The 10,643-nt window shown below is 39.4% G+C and overlaps 2 protein-coding genes across 4 annotated transcripts; both read right to left on the reverse strand.

Moving 5' to 3' along the window:
* Positions 1 to 492: 492 nt before the first annotated feature.
* On the reverse strand, positions 493 to 1,674 carry LOC105346104 (protein lin-32). The gene has a single exon (XM_011454572.4). It carries the CDS (start codon positions 1,672 to 1,674, stop codon positions 1,090 to 1,092), a length of 585 nt encoding a protein of 194 aa, XP_011452874.1. The 3' UTR covers positions 493 to 1,089.
* A 16-nt stretch (positions 1,675 to 1,690) lies between these two features.
* LOC105346106 (ankyrin repeat and SOCS box protein 13) lies at positions 1,691 to 10,144 on the reverse strand. Of its 3 annotated transcripts, none has more exons than XM_066065180.1 (6): positions 9,987 to 10,144; positions 8,249 to 8,528; positions 7,296 to 7,446; positions 7,012 to 7,146; positions 6,669 to 6,863; positions 1,691 to 1,833 (listed from the first exon to the last, which is right to left on the reverse strand). In XM_066065180.1, the coding sequence occupies exons 2-6, from the start codon at positions 8,438 to 8,440 to the stop codon at positions 1,691 to 1,693; spliced, it is 816 nt and encodes a 271-aa protein (XP_065921252.1). In that variant the 5' UTR covers positions 8,441 to 8,528; positions 9,987 to 10,144. The 3 variants fall into 3 exon arrangements, with proteins under 3 accessions (XP_065921252.1, XP_034314963.2, XP_034314962.1); XM_034459072.2 differs by having other exon boundaries at positions 9,917 to 10,132; XM_034459071.2 differs by lacking the exon at positions 1,691 to 1,833 and adding an exon at positions 4,456 to 4,694 and having other exon boundaries at positions 9,917 to 10,129.
* Positions 10,145 to 10,643: the final 499 nt, after the last annotated feature.

The raw sequence follows: 10,643 nt of genomic DNA on the forward strand, positions 1-10,643 counted from the left end.
TGTGCAATCGCGCATGCTCCGAAACAGTGTTAGAATATTATATAATATTTCCGCGTTGACCTTTGACACAATTTTTCTTTGGAAGATAATTAGCAGACTGCGGATTCTATGAAAGTGTTAGATAGAGTTACCCCGGTGTCTACAGTATCCGGACCTTTTGTCGGCAGAACGGCAAGGCGTCGTACACGCTCGCCCCCGAGACCTCTATCCCAGTTACATGTATCTCATGGTCCCTTTATCAATGTCTTTCCATCAGTTGATTGACTCAATATTTACTGCACTATTCTAAATGAATATTCTGAAGAATGCTGTGTGTGACTGGGTGTCCTTGCAGGATTAGAGCATGCGTACTGTGACACCAGAGCCAGCGTCTCCTGCTCCCAACACCACCATCTCGACAGAGCCTACTAGAACTGTTTCCAGTAAAGATCATGTAAGCTTACATGTACGTAGTGTATCGACGCGTCTCAGAAATTCAATCCAAAACGTAAATAGCATTAGTGTATATATTTTTTAATTTGTAAAAAATATAAAATTTGATGAAATGTACAAAAATATATTCATAATACATTGCTCAACATACCACAAAAAAGCTGCACGAAAGTGGAATGTATAAAGTAAGGCACTACTAGTAGTTGACTTATAACAATAACATTAGTACACATCGCATAAAGGCATAATGTACGATTTGCATAAAAAGCACGGTAAGAAACAGAGAATCTGGACATGCGTAAAAAATATGTATACAAACAATAAGTACTCGTCAAAAACAGCAGTTCCGGATTGTGTTATTTCCGTTAAATTAGTGACGATTGCATGGCGAGATCGCGTCACATACAATGAGTGTACATGTATACCAGGAGAAATAGATCTCCTCTTCTCTGGACGTGCAGGTATAGTAGATTTGCTAGAATGCTCGGGCTTTAAACCCCCCTGGTTTTAAATATAAAACGTCTTCCTTCCTCTTTAGCGTTCCTCGCTTATCACTTATACGGTGATGTACATTCAAGAACACACGACTGCGGCCTTCAACAGCGTTTTGAGTCTGCCAGAACACATTAATAAGAATTCTATAGAATATAACACGCTTCATTCTTTGTCAAGCAGTTCTTGCAAAGCTCCAATATAACTCTGCGCCATTTGCAAAGTCTCGTACTTTGAAAGTTTCTGGTCCTCTCCTGCGGATGGAATCACGGCTCGCAGACGATCGAAGGCCACGTTCAGACTCTCCATCCGGCGCCTTTCCCGCGCGTTGGCCGCGAGTCGTCTGCGCTTTAGAATGTCTTTGCTTGGTGCAGTTGAAGTTCGTTTTTTAGCTTTACTCGAACAGTTATTTCTGAGAGATATTTTTTCGTCACTTATAGGATAAATGTTAGGGTTAAATCCAGAGTCTCCAGGAAACAGGAAGTGGTTGGGGCGCTGCCGTCGGAGATGTGGAGTTAGGGGGGTGTCCGGGGTGGACATTGGTGTGTCGCTGTCACTAGGGACGTAAGAAGAAGGCGTGTTGTAACTGCCAGCATCTATGTCGTCGGCAGATAGGTTATTATAGTCCCGCACAGAAAACATGAGTGTGTACGGCACCGAGGGTGTCTGGGCGGAGTCCGCGGTATCCATTGTCCGGATGCCCGGGGAGGGCACCACATAAGAATCCATTTTCACCAGTTCCTGCATCATTTTCTCACTTTTCCTTTCACTTCGCTATTTCTCCGATTGTCCCGAATAATTTATCGCTGCAACAATTTTGTTGAAATTTCTTGTGAACATCACACAGCCAACTTTCAAACAAATATACCCCTTTTAGGCATTTTGTCGGTGTGGATACTACCGAGAGATCTGAAAAAAAAGGACAGCTGGTACATATAGAATGCAGTTCATTATAGTTATATCTCCCTATTTATACGTCAGTTAAAAGATTGGATTAAAGTATTTAATCGACCAATCAGCTTGAGGAACGGGATATCATCTACATTTGAGCAGGTCACGGACGAGTTCCGGTGATACGGAGCATACCTTGGACACGCCCACTCACGATACCCTCGTGTTCACCTGACAATCAATCGCGGGGTATCTCACGCCGGGGCCTCGGCTGCTCTTTTCCTTGAAATCTGTGTCCCTAGCGTTCCCGGAAACGGTGTTATATATTTATTAAATGCACGGTGTCTGCAGCTGGGTACTTCCGAGCTGGTTGATTAATTAATGCACAAATGTGTTCAGAAGAAATAATTTACAATCATTCAAGTGTCTGCATACCGACAGATTTGTGTCAGTGTGAGTGTGTGCATACAACTACCAGTGAAAGTAACGGCATCATTCAACACCCGTTAAAAAAAGAATGCTTTTTACGACCTCTTTTATCAATTTCACCACAATTGTGCTAATAATAAATTATTTTCGAAGGGAGACGCTTTTCAATTTAGTTCCTTATCCCCAATATTTTTTTTAAATGCTAATTTGAACGCAAGTGTCGTTAAAAACGACTGTTTGCTCGTCTATGGAGGTACCGGCGGGAGTTCTATGTTAAAACGGCCCTCAGAGCGACCAAGAGGGTCGATTTACGGATAGACTCCGATATGAGATCAGGTGAAAAAGGAACCATGGGGATTATGCAATACTGTCGTTTCTTCTGAGAACGCGTCAGGTATGCGTCTCAATGCACGAGTTTTATTGGAGCAAAATTGGCCAGTCAACGTATCATTTCTGCTGAAAGTCAACACTAAGTACGATAATTCACGAAGGCCCTTTCATAAATAAGATTTTTACCCCTCAGACAGAGACCCACGTGACTTATTATTTGAATAGAAAAAAAATAAATATCTGTCCCCCAACACAAACATAATATGGTATTAAAATATCTTGTAAATCTACTGACTGCGGCAGATTTAGCGCAGTCATTGTCTGATGGCAAAAACCACAATATCGCCCGCCGTTTAATCTTTTTTTCTTCTTCATTTTTTGTCAGTTTTGAAAATTAACTTATTAGGGCCTTCATTCCGGTAAATTAACTTGTCAGTTTAGTTTGTCCTTAAAGATGATCGAAAATTTTGGAACACGAAAGCCAAGTTTTCCATTTTCCGACAAAAGCCAATCGGAAAATACATGTACCTGAAAAATATATAATAACGATGCGAGAGCAAACAGCGATTAGACGCCCAGATGGGCCGATCACAGATGGAACTCGGTAGCCTGGGACAGGCGCGCGCTCACTCGTCACCTGTTATACCGAGCAGGCAAAGAACCTCATCAAAGTTTTATATCACATTCTAGATGGATTTTATTCTTGTACATCTCCTATTAATAATATATGATGAAGAAATCTCTCTCTCTCTCTCTCTCTCTTCTCTCTCTCTCTCTCTCTCTCTCTCTCCAAAGGGTTTGATATCACCTGCATATCTATAAGCCTCTTTTGTATACCGCGGATAAAAACCCGGGGCCGAGTAATGTAAGATGTCTCCGGAGATAAGAATTCCCGCACCCTCGTCCTATAGAGGCCCGCTGTTTGGGTCTTAACTCTCTTTTCAAAACCGTCCTCCGTACCAAACTCAAACCAGTTAGGTTAATCTTCTATCAATGGAAAATAGAAAATCTAACGCGTCTAAATCTTCTTACTTTTATTTACAACGGAAACTTAGTAGAAGGCCTTAGTGGGAGGGAGAAATTACATTTATTTATCAGCGGCGCGTGCCACGCACGTGCCTCGAGTGCTTGACACTCGCCGGTATGCAAACTATTGCTTACATCCATATACGTTACATTTGGCAAGGTTTCAATTTTCACCTGTGCATAGACACCTGTTTTAAATCAAAGAAGCGCACTCCGATAGGATCACTCCCCTCTGTATTGGATAACTCAAAGTGACAAGTAATATTACACGGTATAAATTACACATGGACACCTGAGAGCAGACATTTCGCTCATTTCTTCTGTTTAACTTAATATATATCGGTCATGGATCGATGTAATATATTTCAATCGCTCACTCTCAATTCTACAGGATTAGTTTCTGAACAATTCCAGCGCCTAGAGCTATCACTTCTGGAAGAAACATTTCCCCCATTTTCTGATGCAAAAATTGACACCTGTTATACAGAAACATCCACGTTTCCTCGGATTTTTCCCCAGGTACAACATCTCCTCTGGTCTTACGAGGTGTTCCAGCTGAAAAGTGGGTTAGGTCTCTCGCTAACCAGATAGTCATACAGCTCACAGTATGGGGATCTGACAAGGTTTGATTCCCAAGTTCCATGGCTAATTTGTCAGAAAAGTTAATTGAACATCAAAAGCTGAGAGATTAGAGTACGGTATCCTTCCTTTACTACCATAACAGCCATTTACAGGCCATCTTTATATTTAATAAAACTATGTCCTATCGGGCAGACATTATATTTCGTTTGTACAGTGCATGCTTTTAAACGGGCATTCACCATACTTATACATTTATAGTGATGGAAAGACTGATTTATTAATATAATTTTATTTCCGTCAATAAATCAGTAATTAATTAAACTTTCACCAGAGATTTATATACATGTATGTCCCTGATTTCCCAAACACACAAAATATTCAACAAAACCGGAAATCCAGGTACTCTTGAAGCGACTTGGGCACCGGTAGTTCCGGTATAAACAGGAGTCTTTTGGCGCCAATTTGACGTCTTAAGACCAGACGACAGTAGTGTTTCAAATCTCGTGGATGGTCTGCACAAAAATAAGTAAACAATTCAATAAGTGAAGACGTATACTTAACGAAATGGTATACAAAACATAGATTGTAGAAGCTTGACATTTAACAGATACACGCGACCTCATACTGATATAAGAGATTCCAATATGTACAATGTTAAAGTGGCAGACAGAAAAAAGAGACAGACAAAATGAATGTATGCAGTTAATCTTAGAATATTAAATTAACGCGATGTGTGGGATAATCATGTAAATGTCAAGATGACATTCTTCCCATTCATCTCAAGTGCATTTTCCAAGAAATCAGAACTTTCTTCTTGATCTCACCTGACAGGTGAGGTGTTATTCACAATTAAAAAATCTTTAGAGAAAATAATTTCGTGTGGGAAAATAATAAAAATTTTCCAGTAGGATGATAAAAAAAAATTGAAGTAGAATTAATAAATATCCTACGGGAAATGTGAATTTGGATACTCGTATGATAGACTATCAAAACTGGTAAGTAAATCAAATATCCTATTGGAAAAACATATTTCCGAATTAAATTCCTGAAATCATTTTATTCCCTGTTGGAAAATGTTTCCTCCAGGGTAGGTAATTTTCCCTCTGAATTAGTTCGGGTGAGACACACTGAAAACATGGGCGCATAAATTAATTAGAATATGCATGAATTATTAGAACACTGTGGCTTAGGAAATAAATAGCAATACAGATCACTGAACAAGTTCTCACGAACCATCCATCAAAAGTTCTGCCGTATGTTTGGCGAGATTCGGCCTGACTATTGCATATTGTTCACCATCTCTGGTCAATTCTTGGTCATTCATACAGGTATATAAACTAAAAAATCAGCCATTTCCTAATAAAAATTGAGCTGAGATATCAGTGGGTCTCGCCCGCCTCTAACGGAGCTCGATGTTTTTGATTTTGTTTTCTTCACGTCTTCATTCGTACAGTATAATAGTAGTAAACAACAGTGTGCCGGATAATCATGCTAGACATACAGTACACATGAACATAAATGACATGCATTCAAAGAGAGATAACTCCTATGAAAATAGAAGTTGCGGTGAGTTTCTGTATTTTGAATAAACTGTGTTATCTACCAAAAATCTTTTCAGAGTGACATATTTAATGTTTTCTTCAAAGGAGTCATATTTGCATATGAATAAAATATGTATATACAATGCAAGATCGATTTTACCAGAAGGTTAAGAACTCTTTTTTCAAAGCATAGGATACTACAATGAATAGATAAAGTAAACAGAGTGTGTTATCAGGCTTTAATATTGTCAAATCACAGATCTATAATGATCAATCCGAAAGCTGTGATCCTTATTTTTGCAATCTCCAATGTCTATTTTTTTTTAAATGAAATAAAATTCAAAACAGGAAAACAATAAAATCTCCCAAAAAAGACATCTTTTTTTTATCAAACATTTACTTTTTTTCTCAAGAAACAAATTAAATTCTAATAAAGTAGAAAATTAAAATACAAGAAGTTTTATTATACTTTCATGTTAAATACTGAAATCTGATTGGTTTAGACGCAGACGCAGTTGATAATCCGTTCTATTACCCTCAGCGTTAGCAACACACTTAGCAACGGGTAACACTATATAATGACATATCTCCTCTTCTCTGAATTTTGAGTATCCTGTGATCTGAACAAAGTTTTCTGAACTTATCAGTTAACACTCACTGTGCCACTGTGAGACACTTGATTGGTTTTTTTTTGTTGTTTTTTTTTGTTTTGGGGGAATATTTATTTATTTTTTATTTTTTTTGGGGGGGGGGGGAAGGGTGGTAGGGGTCACAGTTACTCTGCCACTGGATCATGACCTCTTTAATGGGGGGAGGGAAGTTCCCTACTATACCACTGTAGCAGGACTTGTTTTGCATTTTGAGGAGAAAGGGAGGCACAATTACTTTTACTCTGCAACTAGTGCAGTACCTCTTCACGATTGGGGGGGGGGGAGAAACACATACTCTGCCACTGGATCAGGACTCGTTTTGCAGGGTGGGTGGAGCTGAGCACTAGTTCGTCGGGCCTGAGTCCGTTGTTGTTGCGTGCTGTGACGTCAGCTCCACAGGCCAGCAGAAGCAGTATGAGGGACACATCCTGTCTCCGAGCGGCCTCATGGAGCGGGGTGTTCAGGCTCTTGATGGCGTTCACACAGGCACCTAGTGTCACACAACACAAAACTCCTCACAGTTATTTCAATATCAAGAATGAACACTTGCTATGTTTTATTTGCATGTAAAACTAATATCCAATGACACATAATCCTATGTGTCTATCAATAAAGCATACCCAATAACCCATCAATACCTGCTCGTAAAAGACTCTCTGAGCATTTGATACTCCCCTGGCAGGCAGCTACATGGAGAGGGGTTCCGAAGTGACAATCAGAGGAGTTCAAATTGGCTCCTGCTGCAGCTAATACTTCAACTGTCTCCCATTTGTCTAAAAAAAAAACCCAGAAGTTCTTATAATCATCATGAAATTATATTTTCCTTAATAATACTAATAAACTATATCACTTCACAGAGTCACACTTGACTCATTTTAATGCTGTTCCTGATGGTTTGATACAATAGTTTGGTCCTTCCTACCTCTCAGTGTTGCTTCATGTAAAGGTGAAGTGAGAAGAAGGGGTGGATTCACATATGCCCCCCGTTCTAACAGGAGCCGGACTATATCCACGTGACCACTACTAGCAGCATCACACAGTGGGGTGGCTCCGTCAATGTTCCGGACATTCACCTGTAAGATAAATGCACTGATCAGCAACCTGTGTCTTCCACATGAGTGTGAGGAGGCATGGTCAGTGATTGCTTACCTCGGCCACTGGTCAGTGATTGCTTACCTCAGCCCCATAGTCAGTGATTGCTTACCTCAGCCCCATAGTCAGTGATTGCTTACCTCAGCCCCATAGTCAGTGATTGCTTACCTCAGCCCCATAGTCAGTGATTGCTTACCTCTGCCCCATGGTCAGTGATTGCTTACCTCAGCTCCATCATCAGTGATTGCTTACCTCAGCCCCATAGTCAGTGATTGCTTACCTCAGCCCCATAGTCAGTGATTGCTTACCTCTGCCCCATGGTCAGTGATTGCTTACCTCAGCTCCATCATCAGTGATTGCTTACCTCAGCTCCATCATCAGTGATTGCTTACCTCGGCCCCATGGTCAGTGATTGCTTACCTCCGCCCATAGTCAGTGATTGCTTACCTCAGCTCCATCATCAGTGATTGCTTACCTCGGCCCCATGGTCAGTGATTGCTTACCTCGGCCCCATGGTCAGTGATTGCTTACCTCGGCCCTATGGTCAGTGATTGCTTACCTCGGCCCCATGGTCAGTGATTGCTTACCTTGGCCCTATGGTCAGTGATTGCTTACCTCCGCCCCATAGTCAGTGATTGCTTACCTCAGCTCCATCATCAGTGATTGCTTACCTCGGCCCCATGGTCAGTGATTGCTTACCTCGGCCCCATGGTCAGTGATTGCTTACCTCGGCCCTATGGTCAGTGATTGCTTACCTCGGCCCCATGGTCAGTGATTGCTTACCTCAGCCCCATGGTCAAGAAGAACTCTAACACACTCGCCATGGCCTCTGAAACAGGCCTCGTGTAGAGGTCGGATCAGGTCGTTCCCCTCGCTGTTCACACTGTGGCCAGCTTGTATCAGCTCCAACAGTAGCTCACTGTTGTTTGACTCCACTGCATGAAAAACCTGATTCTGGTGGAAACTACAGTCCATCACTTCAGTACTCACTAAAGTCTCCACCACAATAATAATTTAACAGTCATTTTTCATATTTGTGGCTATGATTGAATCAGGATGAAATCTGTTATAAAGGATAAATATTGAAATTAATAATGTTAACACTTTGAGAAACGCAAACTATGTAATATTGACATGGGACAAAAAATATAAATAACATATACATCACATATGAAATTGAATAAAAAATATACGACAAAATAACCCCTTGTTCAAATAATACCGAGCGCAGCGAGAGGCGGGCAAAGCCCGCCTCGCGAGGCGAGGATTAATGGTAACACGTATATATAAGAAAATCAGTGAAAAATGAAAGTTGAATCAGGGGTACTAAGGCCAAAAAAAAATTCTTCCAGCCCTGGGCGCCGCCATATTGGCAGCCATTTCGTTTTTAAAAAATTAATGTTTGATCATTGATTGACTGGTACTTATCGATGTTTATTGCCCTGAACTCGATTAAATAAGTTCCAGTGTTTCAATAGACGGGAATTTGAATTAAAAGAAATTAAAAAAGAAACCAGATGAGTTTTAGTAGTGCTTCAATCAAGAAACACGACTTGTTCTATGTATGTCTTAGCAAATTATCAGATGGAAAATAAAAACATTAATGTCAAGGAACTGATTTTTTAGATACTTATTAAAATATTTAATTTTATTACAGCGGCATTCATATGAATTAATTAATGAACAATGAAAGAAGAAATTAAAAAAAATTGGAATCATGTAACTCTCCGAAGACAAAACTAGAATGTTTTATTCTACAAAAATCAAAAATTCCGACGATGGCGTGCGACCAGTATATAAACAATCTGTTAAAATCAGATCTTTGATCCGCTCCGACTAATTCTGATGTCGCTTTGTTCAGCGACTATCAGAATTTCGGAGCATTACAAAGATCTGATTTTAATCAGATTGGTATATATATAAATAAAAATTCTTATGAATTATGACATGCATAATGAAAACTTACTGGAAAAATATGTATATTTATTCTATTTTGCATTCAAATTCATTTACTTTCCGTCACTACTTTTATTTTTATTGATTTATCATAATTCATTTTTGATCACCTGCTGCGCTCGCCCCAACGGTCACACCGTAAAACATATTAGGGAAAAAATTGAAATTCAAGCCACAGACAAAGACATAATTATGATAAATTATGACAGCAGTAGAGTGCCTGCTGTATTAACAGCCGAATAATTGATGACATTTAGAGCAGTAAATACACGGGGGCGGTGCAACCTTTTTTCTTCACACTATATGCATGGCCTGTCTACAGCTCTTAAAGAATTCAGTTAATTAGAAATCCTTGTCATTTCGCAATAAAAAAACAACAAGTCACATGGTAACACAGCGCGAAAAGTCATACATAGTTCATTTATCATTGTTGTCATCAGTCTTATGCTATTCATTTGTTAAAAGATGTTACATGCACTTAAAAAAATGCCAAACCTGCTGACTGTAAACTTGTGAGCATTAAAAAACAATTGTCTAAGAAAATACACTAAATCAGGTAAATTACTGTCTAAATTATTTTTCGTCTCGCGACGACAATCTGCTCTGCTCTGCTCTGCCCTGACAGTGGCACACACAGCAGACACACCGACACACTGACACTGACAACTGTCACTTTACTGTGTCGGAAATATACGCGAATTTCAAACTGGATGTTGTGAAATGAACGATAAAAGTTAAACCGCATTCAGTGGCGCTCTTTTTTCCGAATCCAATGTAGGAAAAATTTAATTCTTGAACATTATGTTAGTTAAAATTTTAAATACATTTTGACAAAAATTAGATAAAAATAAATTATGTCGAGAACTATTAAAATTGATAACTCCACAATGCACCCCGTTAATAATTTTACACACTCTCCATGTCCCATCCAATACATGTACTGAAATGTTTTTTAATAATTAATTTATTAGTTTCATATATATACGATGAACCCATTTTAACTGGAAGTTTCGCGTTTCTCAGCTGATAAAGGGCTCGAAAGACGACAGATGATTCCAGTATCACTGTATTCCTGATTAATTTTGCATGTGGACAAAAGTTCATTCGTCCTTAATTCATCTGCTCGTATAACATTATACACTGAAACAATCTGATTATAACTATTAGGCTTTCAAAACGCTTCCCAATTGCTCAAATTTTTGTAAAAACAACCAAGGATTTT

Source organism: Magallana gigas, chromosome 7 (assembly GCF_963853765.1).
Source record: "Magallana gigas chromosome 7, xbMagGiga1.1, whole genome shotgun sequence".
Lineage (NCBI taxonomy): Eukaryota > Metazoa > Mollusca > Bivalvia > Ostreida > Ostreidae > Magallana > Magallana gigas.